The sequence below is a fragment of the Pipra filicauda genome, unplaced genomic scaffold (assembly GCF_003945595.2).
Source record: "Pipra filicauda isolate LSUMZ 115617 unplaced genomic scaffold, ASM394559v2 scaffold271_size1040873_pilon, whole genome shotgun sequence".
In the NCBI taxonomy this organism is placed as follows: Eukaryota; Metazoa; Chordata; class Aves; order Passeriformes; family Pipridae; genus Pipra; species Pipra filicauda.
Window position 1 is genome coordinate 896,229 of NW_024104389.1, and position 23,368 is coordinate 919,596.

General features: G+C 36.3%; 1 protein-coding gene and 1 long non-coding RNA gene across 5 annotated transcripts in view; one reads left to right on the forward strand and one right to left on the reverse strand.

Moving 5' to 3' along the window:
- Positions 1-23,368, reverse strand: part of PTPRM (protein tyrosine phosphatase receptor type M) — a 354,996-nt gene that overhangs the window by 283,845 nt on the left and 47,783 nt on the right. For all 4 annotated transcript variants that reach the window (XM_027737101.2, XM_027737100.2, XM_027737093.2 and 1 more), the window contains exons 4-5: positions 20,026-20,141; positions 4,179-4,353 (exon numbers count right to left, since the gene is read on the reverse strand). In XM_027737101.2, the coding sequence (XP_027592902.2) occupies positions 4,179-4,353; positions 20,026-20,141 (291 nt within the window). The remainder of the gene's footprint in view (positions 1-4,178; positions 4,354-20,025; positions 20,142-23,368) is intronic.
- LOC113996230 lies at positions 1,123-16,160 on the forward strand. The gene is made up of 4 exons (XR_003543668.2): positions 1,123-1,262; positions 10,030-10,086; positions 10,917-11,840; positions 15,100-16,160. It is a non-coding gene; the product is annotated as an uncharacterized LOC113996230 (long non-coding RNA).

Here is a 23,368-nt window from a genome sequence, read left to right on the forward strand (position 1 = left end):
GTTGGCAGAGAGCAAAAACAAATGTCAAATATCTGTGTATTTTTAATTTATGAGAATAACTGATACCACAGATAAGCAATTGTTAATATTTTCCTACTGTGTCTCGATATCAAAATGACTTTGCCCTCCAGAATAAATTCTTTGCTCTAGAGGTCCTGAAGGGGTTTGGTTCTGTTCCCGGTGTTAAATTTTTCATTTGGAAAATGTAGACATTTAAGCTGCCAGCATTACAGATGGCTACCTTTCTATGCCCTTGCTTAAAAACCTAACCAAACTCCTTTTAACCAATTTGACACCTAGGTTTGCCTTGTTTGAACTCAATAAGCAGTCTGAACTCTGTAATAATCTGATGTCTGCTCAGACAGGCTCATTCTGTTCTCCTAAATCTAATCTGCGTTGGATCTGCCCACTATTATAAAAATTCAACCTAAGGACCATATGTAGAACTCTAATTTACTTCACCAAATACATTTAATCAATTCCACCCTACTATTTTCCTTTTGCTCAATGTTTGATTACTTTTATGTCATCTATTAGATACGAACTGCCATTTTTTACAATAAGTGGGTGATCTGACAAGGCCAATTTCATGTCTCCCAATAGCTAAAGTGACATTTCAATCCAATTCTCTGACAAACTTAGATGAGGATACTGTGCAGTTTGAGCACACACAATGACAAGGCACTTGTCTTTTCAGCCTTTCCTATCAGAACAAACACTTGGGTAAATTGAAAACCTTCCCTTAAGGATTTATTTAAATAGAGCAATCAATACTTTATTTCACCATCCTCTAAAAGGCATATAACACAAAAAAGTTTTTTTTAAAAAATCCCCTTTTCTCCCTTGTTTAAGGCCAGACTAATTGTTCACTGACAGCCCTTTTCTCATTAACTAGACAATATTCATATTTACAATTCTTTAATAAGAGAACATGGGATTAACTGACAGCTCTTTAATTCAGCTTTTTTCTCCCTCCATACTGATGAAACCTTGCTATAATGTGCCTGCTCAGGTAAAAAAAAACAAGAAGAAAAAAAAGAAGAAAAAAATCACATCTGATAGTTTCTGACATATATTTCATTTGAAAGATTTCATTCCTATTCTTTTGTGATTTCAGGTTTGGTTTGCAGCACCTGACACTAGAAGACCTTCAGCTCATTTCAAAGGTTCTGGTACCTGGTACCCAGTGCCACACAACATCATGCCACAGCAGAACTACAAACCTTAAAGAAGTTTACATACATAATCAGAATCTACTTAAAGTAAGTTCTTATTTAGTGAAACTATCTCTACAATGAAGTAGAATGAGTGTTGTACGGAGTTGTAACCCATTCTACCGTGCAAAGTCTCTACTCGAAAGCAAATATATTTTGAAAAAAGCTCTACTGCAGTGCGGGACTTACTTTTTGAAACTTGAGTTAGAAGTTCAGTAACCAGAATGAAACAGAGCATGATAAATGAGAAGACCTGATTCTCTTTAACTTACAAATGCTCAGTTTGACTCTCCTGTCATCCTAGTAGTGTAAATACAGAGAAATTCCTCTTAAGTCAGTTTAGTTACACCAGCGTAAATGAGAATTAAATTCATTGTTTGTAACAAAGAGTGGGGAGTAATTACACCACTGTTTCTACACATACTATTATTAAGCCATCAGTAATTCCCAAGTATACTAAGCATTACATGCAGTGTGGGTATATGTACATTTTTCATGATTTATTGATGGTAATGGATTTAAAAAAATATATAGCTGCACTGAAATCAATCCACTATCTTGAAAAAGCTGCTAAAAATTAGGAAATACAATTTCTGAATTATATGCCATCAGTAAGAAAGCATATTTACTAATTAGCCCCTAATGCTGTTATTTCAGCGTAGTCATCTAAGGTTTTAGAGCACAATGTTCAAAATGGGTCTTTTTAGGTCAGAAGGAATGACCTGCAGGTGGTCTCATAAAAGCTCCAACACAGCCAATAGGGATTACCATAATTACTTTGCCACTCTACAAGTAGTTAATGGGATTACACCCTAAGGCTATTGATTTGCTCACAGTGCCCAGTGCAAATTTTCTGAAGGAATCTGGGTAGGCACAAATACTTTAATGATACGTTTCATAATTTCATCTACCGTACCTCAAAAAGAGCACTAATAAAATAAAACACCCTGAATCAAAGAAACTGAAAAAAAGCTAATTCCTTCGGCTCCCTGTGCCTCCTGTCACTGATGCAGTAACTCCTCCATCTGCCTCCTTCAGGCAGTCTCTTTTCTTCCTTGTTTTCACTCACGTTAGGTCTGAAAGATTCTTCATCATTCCTACTGGGGTTATAGTCCATGCTTCCTTTCTTTGCTGACTTTCATACACACACACACACACACACACATTTGGCCTACCCCTTTATTTCGTTTTCATTCGTGGACTGAAATGACCTCATTTTTTCCACCATGCCTTATAATTATATTCTCATCTCACCCATTCTATTTGTTTCTTTCTTCATCTGTCCATTCAAATAGATCATCTAAGTTTTCATACTACAATTTGTTTTGTCCTTTTATCTTCATACCCTGGTTATCTGCAACATCCTTGTCCTGTCTTGTTCCTCTTCATTTTCTCTACAACACATTCACTAAAACCATATTCTTGGTTTTCGAAAACGGTCTATCCTTCATTATGGCTCTCTTGCATCTTCTTCTATTGGTGATGGATTATTTCCCAGTCTAACTGGAGAGGTTCCAGCTGACTGGAAGCTGTCTAATGTTGTCCTGGTTTTCAAGTAGGGCAAAAAGGAGGACCTCAGCAACTACAGGCCCCTCAGTGCCTGGTAAAGTCATGGAAAAGATTATTCTGGGAGGTATTGAAAAACTCCTGGAGGACAACACAGTCATCATTTACAGCCAGCATGGCTTCATGAGGCTAAAGTCCTGCTTGTCAAACCTGATTTCCCTCTACAAGAGGATAACCCACCTAGCTGATCTAGGAAAGCCAGCAGGTGTAATGCTTCTGGACTTCAGCAAAGTGCGTGCAGTTTTGGGCAACACAATATAAGAACAGACATTAAGCTTCTGGAGAGCATTCAAAGGAGAGCAGCAAAGACAGTGAAGGGCCTTGAGGGGAAGCTGTATGAGGAGTGGCTGAGGTCAGTTGGTCTGTTCAGCCTGGAGAAGAGCAGACAACCTGGAGGAGAGGAGACTGAGGGGAGATATCATTGCAGTCTTGAACTTCCTCATGAGGGGAAGTGGCAGGGCAGGCACTGATCTCCTCCCTCTTGTGACCAGTGAGAGGACTCGAGCAAATGGCATGAAGCTGAGTCAGGGGAGGCTGGATATCAGAAAAAGATTTTTCACCCAAAAGGTGCTTGAGAACTGCAACGGGCTCCCCAGGGAAATGGTCACAGCACCAAGCCTGTCTGAGTTTCAGAAGCATTTCGACGACACTCTCAGGCACATGGTGTGATTGTTGGGGTGTCCTTTGCAGGGCCAGGAGTTGGATACAATGATCCTGATGGGTCCCTTTCAACTCAACATATTCTATGATTCTGTAACACAACATGGCTTCACATCTTAGATGCTAAAGAATCTGTTTCTGCCTCTGATACAACAAAAATAAAATCCTGTTCCTCCAAAATACTAATATAAAACTAAGAAGCAATCAAAATGCAATTTAAATATAATGAATGTTAAAAAATTGCTCTAGTGCAGTTTTCCATAGTAAGGATGTGGAGTTCTCTATGTATTCTACTTACATTTAAGTGTTTCCCAAAGTTTCTAAAACACCCCTCCATATACCAGAATGTGTGTTTTTAATGTGTTCATTTTAATGTGAATGTTTCATATTTTGCAGTAAGTATATATTTAGAATACAATCTCCACAAAGGAGGCAAAGAGCCATTATTATGTTCATACTTTTAAATAAAAGCTTGGAAAGATGTATAGTTCTAAACAGTGCATTTGAGGGAAATATTTAAAACAACAATCAACAAGTAACTAGTTAATTAGCCCGGGATTCTTCTGTCGTTCCCGTGTTACAGTTGGCTAGACTCTTAAGATTTACATAAACAAAATCTATTTGTTGAACCTCTGATTGAGTTTATCAGGCTATGGGTGACATTATTACTGCATTAGCCATTGCAGATCCTTATTCCATACACTGAGCATGCAAATACTGATTTGTATCATGAAATACCTTTCACTATCAGTTCTGCATAGTTTGATACACCAACTCCTCCTTCTGTCCGAATCATGCAGCGATAGTTGCCGGCGTCCCTCTTCGTGGCATTTACCACACTAAAAAGAGCTACAAATCGTCGAGCATTGAACACTTTTATGTCCTTCAAAGGTGCATCCCTTACATAAATTCCCTAGGCAACGAAACAAAAATAAAGAATATTGTTAGTCATATTTTAAAAAAAATACTGACAACCAGTATTATTTCTCCCAAGTTCCCCAAGAGGGGAGGCGAGGTAAAAGCACAAGTCTGTATGTTACTTTACAGACATTTATGCTGTGTGAGACTTTACTGCCTTCCCATATAAGTTAAACCATTCATCATGAGTGGGCAACTATTCATCTGGAACAGCTGCTTTCAACTCTTCATAGGTTAACTAATAGAAAGATTTAAGAGCAATATAATATTTACGTGCTTAGCTTGTCTTACACAAATATTTAAATTCATTTCTTTTAAAGAAATAAGAAACACTGCATAGTCAGTCTCTGCTTTCTCTTCCCTCCCTGCATCTGCTACTCGGCATATGCATTTTGCACATATGCAGTGCACAGATACATCAGTGGATGTTTCTCATGGCAGCACGCACATGAGGTAGAAGAAGCAACTCAGGTAGAAGAAACTAGGTACAGATTTACCAGGTAAATAACCAGCAAGGCTGAAGCTGTCTCTACCTCTCACTTTCTCAGCATGGTACTGGGAACCAGGCAGTTTCTACTCCAGTGCAGTGTCTTGCTCTCTATTCAACATACTACACTTATGGCACAAGAAAATGAGCCATGTAGCAGCCGAGGAGAACAAAGAGTGAAAAGGAGAGGGCAGAAGACAGAAGACTGCAGCGATGACAATTTGCCATGTTCTTTGAGGGCAAAGAGACTTGGCTCTCGGATCCTCATCAGAACTCATGCTCTGCCTAGCCATGAAATAGGATATGTGCACTATGAACACTCCAAAACCCCTAGAAAATGTGTAATCATCGAATTATGAGAGCTATATGGAAAAAAAAAAACCAAACAACCACCACCAAAATCTAATAACATTTACTCAAACAAGCAAACAAAAAAGACGCACTTTTTATACAAATACATATATTTCAACAAACTGAAGAATGCAGCCATTATCAAACATGAAGACAAACTGGAAAACCTCAACAAGCACCTCACAAAATCTGCTCTCTCCATGAAGGAACATGCATAGTCTGATGCTATGTAATGATACCAGTTATTCTTAGTAGGTTTTTCTGACTGAACGAGCTTCAAGCATGTCAAGAGTCCTGCACTACTGACCTTCTATAAACCATCAGCATACCTGGTGATATCTTTTTTTCTACCCTAGAGTTTGCATTTTGTCCAGCAGAATTTAAGACATAGGAAATACTCATCTCATTTTCTTATGACCTTTATTTGACACTATATTGGAAGCACCCTTGAAATGCCAATTATAACCAGTTAGAGAGATTCAAACACCAATCACACAAAATTAAACTCATCCATAAACCACAAAACCAAGCCAAATTAACCATGTTGTTAACATCAAAAAAGCAATACAATTAACAATTAATACCGATTCTCATGCACAGTAAGGTACAGTTATTTCCTCTTCAAAAGCAAATGTGGGTGACGCAAAGCTTACTGAAAAGAAAAAAAATGTTTGTAAGATGGCCAAAGAAGAATGTACTACCATGCCTTAAAAATTACTCAGTAGTAAATTATTACTTCAGAATTATTTTCAATAATTGACAGCTCCTTAAAATTCCTCCAATTTTGAGCTGCCGATAAACCAGCTTGTGTGATGTGGCATGGCAGTTACCAAAAACTAAACTTGGAAAAAAACATTTCAAACTACTATTTCAAAACTACTATTTTTACTGGTTTTGCCACTGTAATATCTTGCAGCGAGGGTGGCTGCAGATAGCAGGAAGCAAGCAGAGTGGGTTAATTAGAATTTTGGAGAATGAATATTTCTTAAAAGCAACATTATTTTTTACCCAAGACAATAACTTATTAATCCTAATTATCAGAGCTGCTAATCAGTCACAAACAACAAACCAATTTTAAGGTATGTTACTACAGCTTCTAGGCTCTTTAAGGATCTTGTGCATAGCCAAGTCATGTGCTTACATTACATCCAACCACACTAGTTTTTCCTTTTTTCTAGTCACAACATCAGGAAGCTTTACACAGGCTATTTCATCCTGCCAAGAAATAGGCTAAGTTATTCTCTAGGGAACAACATACTGCCACATACTGATTAATTCTAATACCTAAACTAGCTCAGCTCATTTAGAGTGTGAACAAACTCCTCTGCGCTCCAGCCTGCACAGCACATCCACCCTTCCACACAGGGCACCTGCATCCAGAATTTACCAGGACTCTCATGAATTACAACACAATTGAAGAACCATGTAAATACTTTAACAACAATTTCTACTACCACACCATGCCCCTCAGACCTCCCAGCAGCTGGTAGAAATCTTAAACTACACAGTCTTGGTCTTCATATAAAGCACCAGCAATGCTCAAAGGGAACCACTCAATAGCCAGCCCCATAAGGAATTATTTCCCACCTTTTTTGTGCCTATGTAGAATGAAAATTGTAGCTAATCAATGCATTGCAGCATTTACAATAAATTACTGTCTCACTTGGGTCCCATAACCTTTTTCACCTTCTGCTGATTCTCGAACACACTGATCGCCTGATTTCAAATATTTTAACTGCTGTTCTATAACAGGAAGTCTCAGTTTGATCAAATAATTGGCTTTGCGACACATGCTATCCATTCACATATCAACAATTTTAGCTGAAAAAAAGAGAAGCCAAAGCACATTTCAGAGGCACACAATTTGCTCAAATGAAGAAGGTACATGAGCCTTAAATGTAACTCAGCTTGGCTCTACAGAGGATTTGAGCATTTTTATCCTCTACCAAAATCCAGATGAAAAAAGATTATAAATGATGGCTTCAAAATTCATGGCCAAGCTCTGGAATAAAAAGCCTTTATTATTATTACTATAACACACCTGTAAAATATACGTGAGATTATTATGAATAAAGATTATCTTGATTGACTTTTCTTGAACCTTACAAACTCACAGAAGCGAAGTGTAGAGTGGCTAATTATATCTTAGAACTCAAACAGTCCCACAGAAATCACTAGCATGACATTTTCTACTAGAACTCAATGAAGAAAAAGCCCCAATTTTTTTCTTTAGTCTCTTTGGGAAAAATATTTTCAAGGAAAACATAGTGTCTGGAACAGACAAAGACTAAGAAACATCATTGTTTTTTCCACCAGAAAAAATACAGCTCAAGAGAACAAGTCTTCCCTTTCTTTTGGGACAACAGCAAATGAGTAGGAGAGCTGCCTAATTGATTTAAGCCTAAGCATAAAGGTACAGTAAGGAAGGTAATGAATTCAAGTATAAGAAAAGTTCAATCCATAAGCATGGAAGGAGAGAGTTAAAAAGGCTGCACAGAAAAAAAAAAATCCCACAGCTACTACCTCTCCCAAACTTTTATTTCAGCAATGGAATGGCAAAAGACTATTTCTCGTCTGAAAAAAGTTATTTATAATTTGATAACATGAATACAGAATTGTTTCTGTTGTAACTACAGCCACATATCAAGCTTTGCTGCTCTTATTTGTGATTCATGTTTTGTTCTCTCTGACACTGCAGTGACTTCAGTAAGCTACTCAGGTAAATCAGTGGTTACTTTTATGGGTTAGTTAACTATCTGAAATTTGGAGCAGAATCCAATAATATTTTCTTTTCCAGTATTTAACAGGCCCATTTAAGCTCATTGTATGATAAATTACAAGCTCTCAGTGCTGACTGTCAACAGCTATTTCATTTAGAATGGCCAAAAATAACATATCAAGTGAACATTTGTTTATTAAACATATTAGCACATCCCGCTACAATTTTTTTTTATGAAGAATTATTTTTAGTAGCATCCAAAAAAAAAGTTTTTAGGAATCATTAATGCAACAATCTGAAATCTCATAAATAAGAGTTCGCTTATGATATACTGTTTTACTGATTATGGTCATTAAAACTTTAATCTCAGGTTTCTTAAGAGATTCTGAAATTTACCAGTAGGTCTTGCAAACTCCCACTTTTTATGTGAAAGCCTGAGTCTTCACAAATACATCGTATTTTATTGAAAATTAAACAAAAGAATGACAAGTCTGTAATTTATTAATCCAATTCCAGAAAACAGTATAAAATTCATGATTTACAATGCACCACTATGGTGCTCATATTAAGACCCATTAGAACAGCTTGTTGGAGCAAATTTGTAGTATCCTGTTTTCTGGGTGGGGCCTATTTCTTTGTTTTAAATACAATTCAAAAATTAATATGGTTCTTTTACTTTCTTTACTTCAGCCCTCATTTGCCACATGAAAGGCTGGGGCTTTACTACTGATTAAGGCTGTTAGCTTTTCCTGCCTCTGGGACTCGGAGAACTGTGTGAACTTCATGCTTTGGAAAGACGAGACTGCCGAAATAATTTAATTCTAGACCTGCTTTGACTGCAAAGGCCATGTCCCCAGGGGAGAGCTATCTAACCTTCTTAGAGCAGAATTATGACCACAAAATAAATATTACAAAATGCAGTGATCCAAAAATGAAAATAACAGATTCCATTGGGCTGCTGAGCAACCTGTGAGTTTTCAAATGCTCAGAGAAAGTTTTTACAAAAATACCAAATACACATATTTGAAAATGCTACTTAAGCCAACTTATGAAAATATTTAACTGGTAAATCAGTTGTAAGAATAATTTTTCTATTAAACAGTGAGCTATTTAATATATAGTGATATAAAAAATAATCTTAATTAAACCTCAGGATATACACAGCTTGAAAATCCATATTCCTAGTACCAGCATATTAAATGCATACAGAGACAGCTTAAAGTACTTTAAAATGCACATTATTTTTCCATCTTGGGCAAGTTAGAACGAAAAGAAATAGGTTGATGGTTATTTAAATTAGACTTACAGGCTCTTTTAGGCAATAAACTAACTCTAAGTCTTTTAAATGAACAGCAATTTCATCACAACAATCTATATATTAAACTTTCCAGAAATACTTTTAACAAAAATGCAGTACTAATTCAAAGGAATTGAACTTCTGGGATGTTATATCTAGCACTACCACTGCATTAATCACTTTCAAGGCATATATCAACAGTTTTGCAAGAAGAGAGTTAAAAGGAAACATCAGTCACCCTCTGTCCATACAGGTAGATTAAGCAGCTTTTCATACATTCAATAAAAGAAAGGGTTGGTATTAGCCCACTTTCAAATAGGCACATTTATAAAATTGTGATTAGAGTTATACCAGTGGGATCTCAAATAACATCAGCAAGGCCAGAAGTAATTTTGTTTAAAATATGCATAAAATCTAAATCAAATAGTAATTAATACCTCAAGAAAATTGCTTTGCAGAGTTCATATAATTCCAGTAACTAAGACAGTTGGCTCTACCTCTGAATTTCTAGAATTGCTTTCATAACCAAGACAACCGTTTGTCAGTCTAGATTAGAGCCATCACAGATCCTGTGATTATCTTGTATTTATTCCATCTGTGTAAGTTAACAAGTATATTTCATCCAAATAATGAGGCCATGCTGGAAAAAGATTATTATTGTCCTATTTGAAATTATTCTGCTATGAGCCAGAATTGCACTCTGCATGTGGAACTAATGGGCATGCAAGCAAACTGTTATTATTTTACCTTTCAAGAAAGATTTCAGCTTTCAGTATTTTAATGTTTGATAACTGAATCTTTTCTTCAAATCACACAGCTCTCCCGAAATCCCTGTTTATTATGACTAAACCTAAATACTGGCTGGAGCTGTCAGGTAATACTGTAAAATACTACTGAAGTTACACATCCGAGTAGTCACATTATCAAATATTAAGCACTGACATCTATTTGAAGACATATTTAAATACACAGAAAGTAAACAAAGACAATGAATTTTCTGGAGTCATCAAACTCAGTGTAATTTACCCAAAACAGTTACTCTGTACTTATAAAAGGAAAAAAACAAAACAAAGCCAAAAACCAAACCCCTGTTCAATCTATTTTTTATTTTTACATTAAATTCAGAGAAGCTGAGTAGAGTTAATATTCTCTAACAATTTGTCAGTGCTCACAAAATATGCAAAATTCCAAATCTTTTTTGGATTCATCTTTAATAGCACACAGTAGAATACAAAACGACCTGTAGGAAACTAAATCCTCAGAAACATCTGGAAAAAACAGAGCATCAGGAAATCTCTCTCTAACTGGGAGTTTAATACTTTGGATAGAAATTCTGGCAATGATCCACACGTCTGCTAAGCATTTTCTTGAACTTGTAGCCCTACTTATAGTCACTTAATCTAATATTGTATCTTAATTCTTTAAAGTATGCAACACTTAGTACCTCTTATCATCCTTTTATTTGTATTTAAATTCCAAGAATTAGGATGAACACCTTGCTAAAAACTGAAGAGAACATACACAGAATTTTAAATACTCTGGCTTGGTGTTCTGCAGATGCCAGGCTTATGGGGGGGCTGGGAAGGATCAGAGGGAGGAGGAGAAAATGAGAAAGTACAGTTCATTAGCATAATTTTCATTCCTACACACAACACAAAGTATAGTAATTCAGGTATTTGCCTTTTCTATGCAACTACATAACAGGAGACTTAAAAACCAGTGTGCTCATGTCCCATATTGCCATCACTGGGAAAGTGTTTTCTTGGGAAGAAAAGCAGCACTGGGATGAAGAAACTACAATATGCAAGTTCTGGGGACAACCTGAAGTCTATTCCAAAATGTAAAACAACAGAGGAACAGTCAAAACCAAAGTGATACTGAGTCCTACAAAGCAGGTAAGGAAGAAGCAGCTAAGAAAGAACACATATATTTGATGATGAGAAACCACGCCCTCTTAAGGACTCAGCTGTGGCCTCCTGAAAAGATGCTTCTGAACAGGAAGAATGAATGGTGAGAAGAGAGGTAGGCCTATGGTTAATCCAGCTGTAGTAAACTTTCAACAGTGAGATTGTAATTTGTGAATAAAGACAACCACAGCAGTAATAACCACATGCTGGTTCATGTAACAGGGAAGCTAATAGAGGGGTTTGGCTAGAGGTATTTTGGTCTTAATTACTGAGCCAGTCACTAATTAAGTCATAGTTTAACAGCTCCCACCTCCAAAACTCACCTTCCCCAATGCTCTGTTTTCATCCCATCATCTTAACTTGGATTTAATTTAAACTTTATTTTTGTTCTCCTTGCCTCAAAACAGTTTCCACAGTCCTTATTCTTAAAAAAAGAAGCCTGTGCTGAACTCCAGTTTGAACATGGTACCTCCCAGCAGTAAGTTTATACATTTTGCCTAGAGTGTTCATGGTCATTGTTTCTTTCTTCCAAAGGTCCAAGATATAGTGTAGAAAGATTGTTGAATTTATTTCATCAGTTGGTTAATTCTTATGTGTCTTTAAGTGATTCTACTACTGCTGAACAGTGCTTCATATCAAGGAGGTCTTTGGGGTCCAGAAACAGGATGCCTACCATGGTCTTGAAAATCAAGTTGAATTTAACCAGCCCCCTGTGACAGAGGTCAGTAATTCCATTATCTTGGGTCTGGCTAATCACCATATACTATATAATTTAACAGTGCAGACTAACTGGAAGACTAACACAAAATCACACAGAATCACCGAATCAACTAGGTTGGAAAAAACCTCTGAGACCATCGAGTCCAACATATAAAACATCCCACTGATTTTAAAATCAGACAAGAATTTCAAAAAGGTTTGACTGATAAAGGTAATCCCAGAATAACTTTTATTATAGGTCACTTTATCAAGTTAGAATATATATGAAGATGGAGCAAAGGGATAGGTTTATGTATATCCCCTCTGACTTGCATATGTCCACATATATCTGTAGGTAAGCAAATTTTCTGCAAATCATTGTGTGCAGACAATTCATTAATATTTGGCAGTTTCTGAATACCTGAGACACAGATCCAAAACAGGGGAAAAAAAGAAGAAGAGACAAGAACAACTACCTGTTGCCAAAAGCTTTTTGTCCAGAATCCAAGTTGTATATCATCCTTGCTATATAAAAATAATAATGGCTGTCTTATGTGGTACTTCTGACACTCTTTATAGGTATAACGTGCAACAGAACATTCTCAGTAAATGTGGAAGATCAAAATCTACTAATTTTTCAGGTTACTTGCAAACAAACTTTGCCAAGTAGTCTCCAGGTCTCTTGAGGTTTTTTCACTGTTGTCCGTAACCAAGGTTCTAATGGATTTAATAGAGTTTCCAGTTTACTTATAAAAGAAAAATTTCTAAAGTTCATTAATTTTTTGGATTTATTTTTTCCCCAAAATCTCTTTTGGTCACAGGAGATTACCAAAGAAATAGAGGATTAAGAGTAATATTTTTGTGATAAAAAGGTTTTTTCAAGACAAAAACGTTAATGCCTCTATTAAAGGTTTTCAGACTCTAAATATCATCAAAAGCAGGATCAGTTGGTATAGTAGCTGAAAACCAAATGCGTATTTCAGTGTCACAAGCACACTCTTGGCAGAGCAGACTCCACTTCTGCTAGACAGGTGCTGAAAGAAGGCCTTTGGAGAACACCACCCATTATCACTCCTGGTGACTTGATGGATGACTGATACCACTATAGAAATAAACACCTCTCCATCCACAGTACTTTTTTCCTTCTGAATCAAGGGTTGCTTACTTTTCTTGAAAAAAAATAATCTTTGAAATGAAATAATCAAATTTGCTCACAATTTGTTCTTAGTTTCTTCTTTGGCATCACTACCAATGTGGTCTGTTGTGTTCATGGAAGAGTTTACAGGTTTTGAGTAATGTCATAAAACTTCACAGATGCTTCTGTCAGGTATTTTCACCAGACTTCAAACTATTTTGGATAACGCTTGCTTTCACACCATTTAGGAATGGTGGAGTTGGTACATGAGGATAGGAGTGACATTTATTCTTCCGTTTACCCTCATCTGCATTATTTTAGTATTAATAACAAAACTCACTGACAATTCTTTGTGGTTACCGTCATTTGACTTTTGTACCAGGCATTGCAGCCTGGGTGGACTGGGAGGCTTACTCCACAGAGCAGCTTTGCTGGCCAGGCTTTTGCAGTGTTTCTGAGCAGGAGAATACAAGGCTTCTTTTTGCTTCCACTATTACAGTGGCACCATCTCATACAAGTCATGTAAGTCTAGAACACAGACCCAGAGTAGCTATGGAACCACCAGGCATTTGAGTTTTTCAGCTGTGCATTTCAGTGGTCACAGTATAAGTGAGATAAGAGTACACAGCACCTGATGTACTGCTTAGTGCCGCTGAAGCTAACTTATAATGGAAAAGACCGTGTCCAAGAAGGAAAGTTACCCTTAACGTACATTCCCACTGCACTCCAAACACATTCTGTAAATGTTGTTGCCCGTGGTTTACTAATAAAAACACCAGGCTGGTGTTTCTGCTGGTCAGCTCTAAAACACCACTGAAGTCAAAACACTTCACAGATAAGATAGATTGATTTTAAGATGACTTTTTATTTCTTGCATATGTTCACTGGGATTTATCCTTAACAGTCCACTATGAATTAATTTCTCCCAGTAGGCATCAGATTATTCATATTTAAGACAGATAATGAAGCAAAATTTTTCATCAAATATCACAGCTGCTTAGACATTGGCTAACATGAATATGATACAGATCACAAGCCTCTCCTATAATCTGTTCTTCATGGAAGTTTTTATGCCATATAGTAAGATTACTATGCAATTACTGAAAAACAATTAAAACAGATCAACATTAATTAATAGAAAATACAGAATATATACTGCAAGAAAGCCACTAAATATATACTGAAGTGGAGATGGGGACACAAAGAAATTAACATACCAAAACCTGGAAATAATATTAAATGGTCACCAGAATTTAAAAAAAAGTTTAACTTTCATCTATGCAGTAATGGTTAGTGTCCATTAACTATCCTTCCAAAGCAACATCATCTCAGCTTATCTACAAAAAAACACATCACGATGCACATTCAGGATGCATGTAATCTTGGCAAAATTTTTAGTTGACTGATGTCATTAAAGCTCTTCCCAAGGCAATGGACTCAAGACAATTTGCTGAGCACAAGGTGGCTTGGCCAGTCTCAGAAGACTGTCCTATTTAAGAGCAGGAAGAAGAATGTTCTTGTGCATTCCTGTAGTACACAGATACACCTACTGATCAAACCCCAAACATTTTAATATTCAAAAGAATGTCTTCTATCCCATCCCATCGTACAGTTTACTTTAATAGTTCCACCTGTTTGTGTTACCAAGTTGTTACATATGCATATGATTTAATCTAACAGGTAAAGTAGTGTTTCATTATCTTAGTACTCAAAAATGGCTGAAACATTTTTTTCCTCAAGTACTTCAAAACTTGGCAACAAAAATAGTAATTATGCGACAGTCTCAGAGAGTTTACAGCACAACAAAAAAGTTCTTATGAAACTCCAGGAGTTTTGGTTCACATTCTAGGATATTTTATGCAATTTACGTAAACAAATGCACGTGTGCACACACACACAAACTATTTTGTATATCTTCTCAATATATTTTATTTTCATCATCTGTCAGGATGGTTCTACATTCTTACAAGGATGTGTTTGATACCTCTCATTTGTGTATGTGTGTATTCCTGAAGAAAACAATTTGCTTTCCAGAACTCCCTCTGACACAGGACTATATCTCTTCCTTTGAAAAAATAATAAATAATGCATACAGGTAGTTTTGTATACAGATGAATAAAATCTTTGATACCCTTCATACCTTCAGCAAAAGATTACTGAAGATACAAAAAAAGATACAGTGAATAAGGTGAAAGACAGCTTTCAGGAAAGACAAGAAGAAAAGCCAAATCCTGGATTAACAGGTAATAAACTCTTTACATGGGGTAGAGGAGAGATTGGCCGCAGGAGTGATACTGTTCTTAGTTTCTTGGCTGCAAATAACGCAGTACGTGTTCTGCATGCATAAACCACAGGTATGACAGATTTCACCCTCTCCCCTTCTATCAGAGAACAACCATTAGTCTCTTGCTATTGGTAAATCTGATGAGACCCTTACTACAGCTGTCAGACATATCCTGAGATCCTATTGCTATTCGCTTCCCTCCAACAAATTTTTTACTCTTAGTTCTCTATTTTTGCAATAAAAGTTATGTGTTTGAGAATTACATTTTAAAATATTTGTTTACCTTTCAACCATATTTTAGAATGAAGCTAGAAAAAATAAATAACTTCAGTGAAGTGATGACCTCTCTTTCTCATCAACTGCAGCTTTCCATTGTTTTGGGAACCTCTCCCAAGAAAGGCTACCCACACTGAGTCAAGGCACATCTAAAAAATGCCACGTTTAGTGACACTACAATAAATCTTTAAAAAATAATGTAAAAATATTGTGTTGGGAAAGATATTAAAATGGAATTTCATAATACCGGGGTATCATGTGACAGCAATTTCCCCGAAGTCACACTCTAGATCGTTGTAAGAACAAGTAGCATACCGAGGGAACTGAGTGAACCCACTGCAAATCAGGAGAAGTAGCAGATGAAGATAGGAAAATGAAGAGAAGGAGCCAGGCCTGAGCAGCTAAGGAAAAACAAGCCAATTGTTTGCAGCCCATAGGCTGCACCAAAAACATGTTACTTCCAAAAAAGAATTCTACCCCCTCTCTCCTATAACACAGATTTGTGTTTCCACAATTTACTAAATACTAACACAGCCTTTTCAGAAGACATTGTCTCAGCTGCTTTCATTTGACCATTAACTTTTTTGTGTTCCACCTGTTCATTTCTTTCCACCATGGGAGCAAAGGAAAGAGCACAGGAATGACATTTTTGCTCAATCATTCAATAGAAGAGAAAGAGTCATCCCATACTGGCAATAACCATTATTGCCCACAAATACGAAAAAATCAAAGCAGATTGGACGCATCTATTAATTACAGACATTCAGATTTATTTTTAAGGTATTTTTATGTTTAGAATGTTAGCTAATAGGGACGTGAATTCATAAACAGACAATCTAACAAATGACCTTATTAACTGGACCCTCATTACAATAACAAAATCAACAAAATACCAAAAAAAACCCCAAAATAACAAAGTTGTATGATACTGTGTTGTGTTCTTTCATTTTACTTTAACCTGAAATGGTATCACTGAAAATACTCACAGCTTGTTTTCAAATTATATGACAAGCTTGCAATTGTAGCTCATGCACCAGGGTGCATGTCTGTCTAGTGGAGTGAAGAACAATGTTTTTCTTACAAAGCACTACACTATGCAATGGGTAAACAGCTTGCTTTCTTCCCCTTCTCGAAAGAGTAAATACTGATCACAGCATCACGAAACAAATTTCATGCCTCAGTGGTCTAATTTGGGCAGCTATTGTACTAACTGTGATTCCCTCATCACCCCTGCAATTTCAAAAACTTTCATAATACTCCAGAAATTAACAGACTTCACATTCCCTAGGGAATAAGAGTGGGATAGGTTTGAAAAGGCGGAGGGGGGGGAGCGCAAAAAAAAATGATCTACGGATTTCACTTAAGACTGCTTCAAGCCCTTGGCATTATTAAACCAAGAACATCTATTTCCAAAACTACTCGCCAAAGACAAGGATACTAAAATAACCAATCAACTTTAAAACTATTCATTTGTTTTAAGGAACATATGTCACTCACAGTCTAACAGACTGTAAAAAGTAAAATATTTGTTCACCATAAAAATGTGTCCTACTAAACTTGAAGTCTGGTGCATAGAAATGGAGAGGTACTATATAAAAAAGATAGAAGTAAAGGAGCAAAATCCTGCCACCAGTGGAAAGAGCAGAAATATCACTGAATTCAGTGAGTTTGTGATTTCACCCTTGCAATTTGCCTGTATTTCAGACTAACAATGTCAATCTGAAAAAAAAAAAAAAGACAGGTACCGGAAGTCATTTGGGAGCAAATTATCTCACAGTATTCTGGAATTGCCACATCCAGACAGATTAAGCATCCTGATATGACTTACATGGAAGAAATCCTGAGAAGCCCCTGATAAAATCACTCAACTGTATTTATTTATTTACTATTATTTCCCCTTAAGGTTTTATAAATGTAATTAAACAAACCACCAAAAGGACAGTAGAAAAGCCTTAGTGTTACTGGTGAACAAACTAGACATACCAGAGAGATTGTGTGATTTGTTCATAGTACCACTAAAATCTGAATCCCTATGACCTGAGTGCTACTGGAAACATTTCCAGAGAATGGTGTTCATTTTATTCTGGCTCTAGTGTACATAAGAATTTCTTTCACTGGGATGTTCTGTAGTTTCATATTGGTTCTAGCGCTACCAGGAGCGAAAGTATCTTTAATGTCCATTTGAGCAGTCATGTGATGTAGAAGATGCCATGTTCTTTGACAGCTATTACAGACAGCTGCATTGTACTCATGGTCCTGTGGCAGCGTCATGAGATGTCATACACAGGCATATAAAAAATTCCTCGATATCACAACATGAAACCAGATAGTCAGTCAGCTGACTGATGGAGAATTGCAAGGTCTGAGGATCTGTTACCTGATAACCACAGTATCACTGAAAATGCTGAGTTGGAAAGGACCCATATACATAAAATATAGGTCATAATGACCTAGTACGCTAAAATAAAGCTAATCCTTTCAGGAACTGTATCTCATAGCCTTGATTTGCAGCATCCCACACACAGAGCTGTTTGTTCAGTCTTACTGTAAGTTGCAGTAGACATCTGTGGAAACTGGCAAAGAAGTACAAAAATGAATCCAAGCTATCCAGGAGATCTTGTCAACTTCTAAAATGTTCTTATGCAAAGGCACACCTGGAATATGCACAACCTTGGACTCATTACCAGAGGGACCTCTAATTGTATAGGGAGAATAAATACACAGTGTCCCTGCAGGAAGATAAAATTCCTCAAAAAGTCAATCTGTCACTATTTTCTTATCCTCCATATAAAAAAGAAATCTCCTAATCATGCATAAACAAGGAATTGAATTAACTAAGCTCAGCAAAGATATTTGGGCATTGCTACTGCTGTTAAGAAAATTGTTTTACGTTACATAAAACCTAGAAGGATATTTAATTTCTACAATAAAGACATTACATTCCAGCCTTGTAAAGAATTTATGTATGTCCTAAACTCCACGAAAAAAAATTAAAGCTGAAATTATACTGTCCTGAAACACATGGAAAAACTGAATGGAACAAGGATATCCCTATGTTGAATTCTACCTTCAATTTCACAACAGAGAATTGTGCAAAAGTTCAAAGGTTCTACAAAGGATATCATTGATGAAATAGAAACCCATTATTTTCTCATACATGTTAAACCCTTTTCATGAGTGGAAAAATCATTCTTTAAAAAAATCTTGGTGGTTTAGGAAACACAGGAGTCTAATTCTACCAATTCAAAAGTGTAATATTGTCTTTAAAGGTGCTAGAGAAATATCAGCCTTATATCAGCACAGAGGTTGAAAATAAAACCCAAATAAGGCCAAAGCAGATTTTCATTGCCTTCTACTGTGTTTGATCAGGCTCTTTCTGAATAGACATAACAGTTCATCATTCATATACAGATAAATATGTCTTTGCTTTTCAAGTGGTTTTACTTATTTTTTTGTGCGTGCTAGATTACATATAAGTACTCAGCTGTTTAACCTGTCACACTTACATGAATAATTTATGAAATACAAATGCAATGTTAAAGGAAAACTATAGGAAAAGCCTAAAATTGTTTAAACATCAAAAATAGAGAATTTCATTTCTAAGTCCCACCTGTTACCATTGCTTCAAACTCTCTTATTCCTCCTTCTCCACTAACTGCAGCTTCATCTGACTGATCTGGTTAGGCACTGTTTTATTTATTTTAATTGCCCTCACTTCCTTCTCATAGACAATGTCTTAGTTCTAGCATGTTGTTTTCCACGTATGAAAATCACTGGGATCTGGAGGTAGGTATATACCTAATGCTAAGTTCAAATACTGACTAATTGTTTGCTGTAGGGAACAACTCTGTAATGATGGCAGCAAGACAGCAGTTAAACCTGCATGCCCATTACTAAAAGAGATCAAGTAAAAAAAGGCATATTTTTGATAGAAGACTACACGTCTGGGTAAGGGAGAATGTCTTTACTGAAAGAAAATGAGTTGGAGCAATACTTTAAACCAGGATCTGACACCTATCTAGAAGCTACTTTACTGATTAAGTAATAAATAATGGACTCAATGAATATAAGTAAGATTCTTTGGCTCTGTAATAGAGAAGGTCAGATTTGACTGTCATACTGGTCTTCTCTAGACTTAAAGACTAACAATGCAATTTTAGCTGAAAATACTAAGCAGAGATAGAGGTAAATTATGTGTAATACAGCAGTTGGCCAGCACAGACCTTGTAAGAAAGTCATGTGCTCTTCCTTGGGGATTTTGCCTTTACTCATGATTGCCACATGTAAGAAAAACAGTATCTTTATTTTTAATAAGGCATTCCACTGAAACAAGAGCGAAAAATCTTCCAGAATAATTTTCTACAACAGAATACCTACTATGCAGCAGTTCAAAGGCACTATAAAATCTAATATTGATGAAAAGGACAGTCCTATAATTTTTCATGTTTTACGTTCCTCTCAAGAGTCTCTCCTCTCTCTAGATCTAAGTGCATCAGGAAAGAAAGAAATTACCTGTAACCAGAGTCTGTCACCTGAGTCTGTTCCACCATTGGCAGTGCATTGAAAAGTAGCAAACTGTCCTGCATTGACTTCCACACTCTGAAGACGCAAGAAATGGGGAGTTTTTGCTGTTGGAAAAGATAAAAGTATTGAAGTTACGCAAGACAAAAGTACTGGCTATGACAAATACACCAAGCAAATGAAACAGCTGTGCTTTAAAAGATTCAGCTCACTTACTACACATTAGATTCTAGGTTGGTTTACTTCTGTACCTGTGAAAGAGCAGAATAGAAGGGCGCTGTTTAATTGTTCCTGCTGTGTAAATTATCTTAGCTCAGCATCCCTTTTCTAATAACATTCTATTAATAAAGATCATATTGGAAACTAATAATGTTTTCAAGGAACACCTGTTATATGCTTACACTACCAACTAGAAAAGACCGTAAGAGGTTAAGTGATGTTATCAAGGGAACAGGTTTTTCTTTTCAACCAAGCACAGCGTCTACAGAAGAGATTAGAAAATGCAGAAATGTAGCACAACAAACAGTTAAAATACTAACAGAACACCAACTACACCTGTATTCTTTAAATGCAATTCTTTTCAACAACACTGCAGAAAAAAAACAAAGCACAATACAGTCTCCATACAAACGCTTATCTTTCATTTAGAAAGAGAAAACAATCCCAGTAAAAGTTAAGGAAATATACCTATAAATAACCTAAAAAATGAAATTGATCTTCAAACAACAACTATGTCCACTAAAGGAGGAAAGAGAGTGTGTGTATTTTTGTTTTACTATAAGGAGTCAACTACACGACACAGAAGAACATAGATACTTGATACAGAAACTTATCCTTTAAAACACAGTATTCCCCAAACATTCAAATCCTACTGCAGACTTGCAGACTTCTTGCACTGTCTATACTAACAGATAAGCCAGGCTCTGAACATTGCTTTTTGACCTGAAAATCTTAGTACTAGCATTAGACTAGCAAACTAAACATCTATTTTCTAGCAGAGCATCACAACCATTTTAAGTGTTGATATTTTTTAAAAGACCTTATTACTGGGACAAATTGCATTTTTAAGGAAATTATAAATAACCAGCTGCCATAATCCAAGAAAAAGTTGATAAATATCCAGTGCAAGGCAGCATAAGAAGGAGGAAATGGAAATAGTCCAAATTAATATCTAAGTATGAAATATTTTCATGATAATGATCCTTATGGCAAATTGATTACAAATACTGCCTTTTTTTTTTTCTTAAACACTTCCCAGTTAGGACAGACAGACTTTAGGCCAGAGTCATCCTCTTCTCTATCAAACTATTAATGTCATACTCCGCAGTAAAATTCTTCAGTATATTCCCCCTTTCTCAGGCACTTTTTTTTTTAACTTCTGCTTTTACCCCACTCAATTTTACTTTTTTCTGGGTCTTCTTAAACTCTGGAAAACTAACTTTATTGAATTACCAGGTATGGCCTACGTGGAGAAGTGTATTAGGTTTTAAAAACAAATAAACAACACAAGAAAAAACCTACCCACCCACCACAACCCACCCCTTTCATTTTTAAGTGCTCACAACTTGACTTCTGCCTTGTCTTTGTACTACACAAGGAATTGCCTATCCAACACTTTTTGCATTTAAATTCTTTGATTAAAGAGTTAATAATTCAAAAAGTATATTTTCTGGCAATATACAGAAAGAACAGCATTGTGAACTTTGCCGAGTTTTAGACACAGAGTAGTTCTATTCCAATTTTCACACTTTTTCAATTTTCTTGTAGACAATTTAACTGGTTTGATGTCTTTATTTCTAACGTTTTAATTACTTCATCAAAGAACTTTTCATTAAAGCTTTTGCATTTCAACACTACCACGTTAGAACTCTACATACTGGGGGCTATAACTCAATCTCCACAATAACAAGAGCTACTTGCAGGTTTTGAGAATGGATTGGTACAAATGCACAGACCAAACCTCTCAAAATCTGTATACAAAAAACAGTAAGCTGCTAAAATGCTGCTTTAGACTTACCCTACCAGAACCAAAAATATAAATTCAAAATGCAGAAGCACATATATTGTCTGACAACATGAGAGCCTGCTGTGTTTATTAGAACTAAGTGATTCAGAAATAACAGCTGCTGATTCTGCATAACTGTCTCTTGTACTTGAAGAAATGCGTGTGTCTTCTTGCCACTAACACTAAACCCATTTTTATGAGGTGTTCCGGTACTAATAGATACACTACTTTTTATTTGGAATCACAGCTCTTACTTATAGCCACAATAAATGCATACAGGATCAAAATTATATAAGAACAATTACAGAGAAGTTGATGTCTTCTTCCACTCAGTCATTTGGTCAATAAGACTACAACCTACTATTCCATGTATGATCTTAATACACCTTTGTGGTAGTTTGGCCTAGGCCTTCCTTGGTGACCAGTTTGTAACCAAGGAAGGGCCCAGATTTACCCAGTATTCCCTATGATTTTTACGTAAGCCAGACTATAAGAAGAAAGGAGGAGAGGCCTTCGCTCTCTTTCCTTCCGGCGGCTTGGAGGTGCAGGTTCCCTGCTGTTGAGTCTGTCGGGTTGGGGAGCGAGGCCTGGTTAGGCCTTGCCGACCTTGGGAGAGGGAGGTTGCCGGCGATCGTTCCGGAGCAACTCTCGGTTGTCTCAAGGAGAGTAGTGAGATATTTCTTTGCTAACTCTTTTAGTTGTTAGATATTGGGTCACTAATCGGGATATATATATATATATATTTTATTTTGGTTTTGTTCCTTTTCCCTTCCCCCTTCCCATTCCCTTGTGAAATTCTATATATATTTCAATTGTATATACCTGTAACATAAGTGTAAATATATTTATATATATATTGCTTTAGCTCTCTCTCTTGTTTCCAGTTTTCTTGGTTGTTTTTCTCCCTCTTCTCCCTGAGATTTGGGGACTTCTCGTGGTAAGGTTTGGAGACTTGGCAGGGAGCCAGCTTCAAACCATATCAACCTTATTTAACCAATATATATGAATTAATAAGTTATTTAAGTAGTCTGTTCAATTACATCTGGATTATTATATAAAAGCTTGATTTACAAGGTTTGGTTTTGACATCAGTTGTAAGAGAATTTAGAATAGTTAAGTGTTATATATCCTTAATAATGGAAAAAGAAAATGTACTTTAGGAAGTAGAACAGTGCAGAAATTGAGCCATGAACCTGAGGAAGTACCCTAAGCAGCCTCAGCCCTCAACCAACTGAGTTTTCTTCCTTCCAAGCCCTGGAAACAACAATTGTACATATATTCAGCTCTTGTGTTGCTCATCTGTTCTCACTAGTGTCTCAGCTTGTGCCT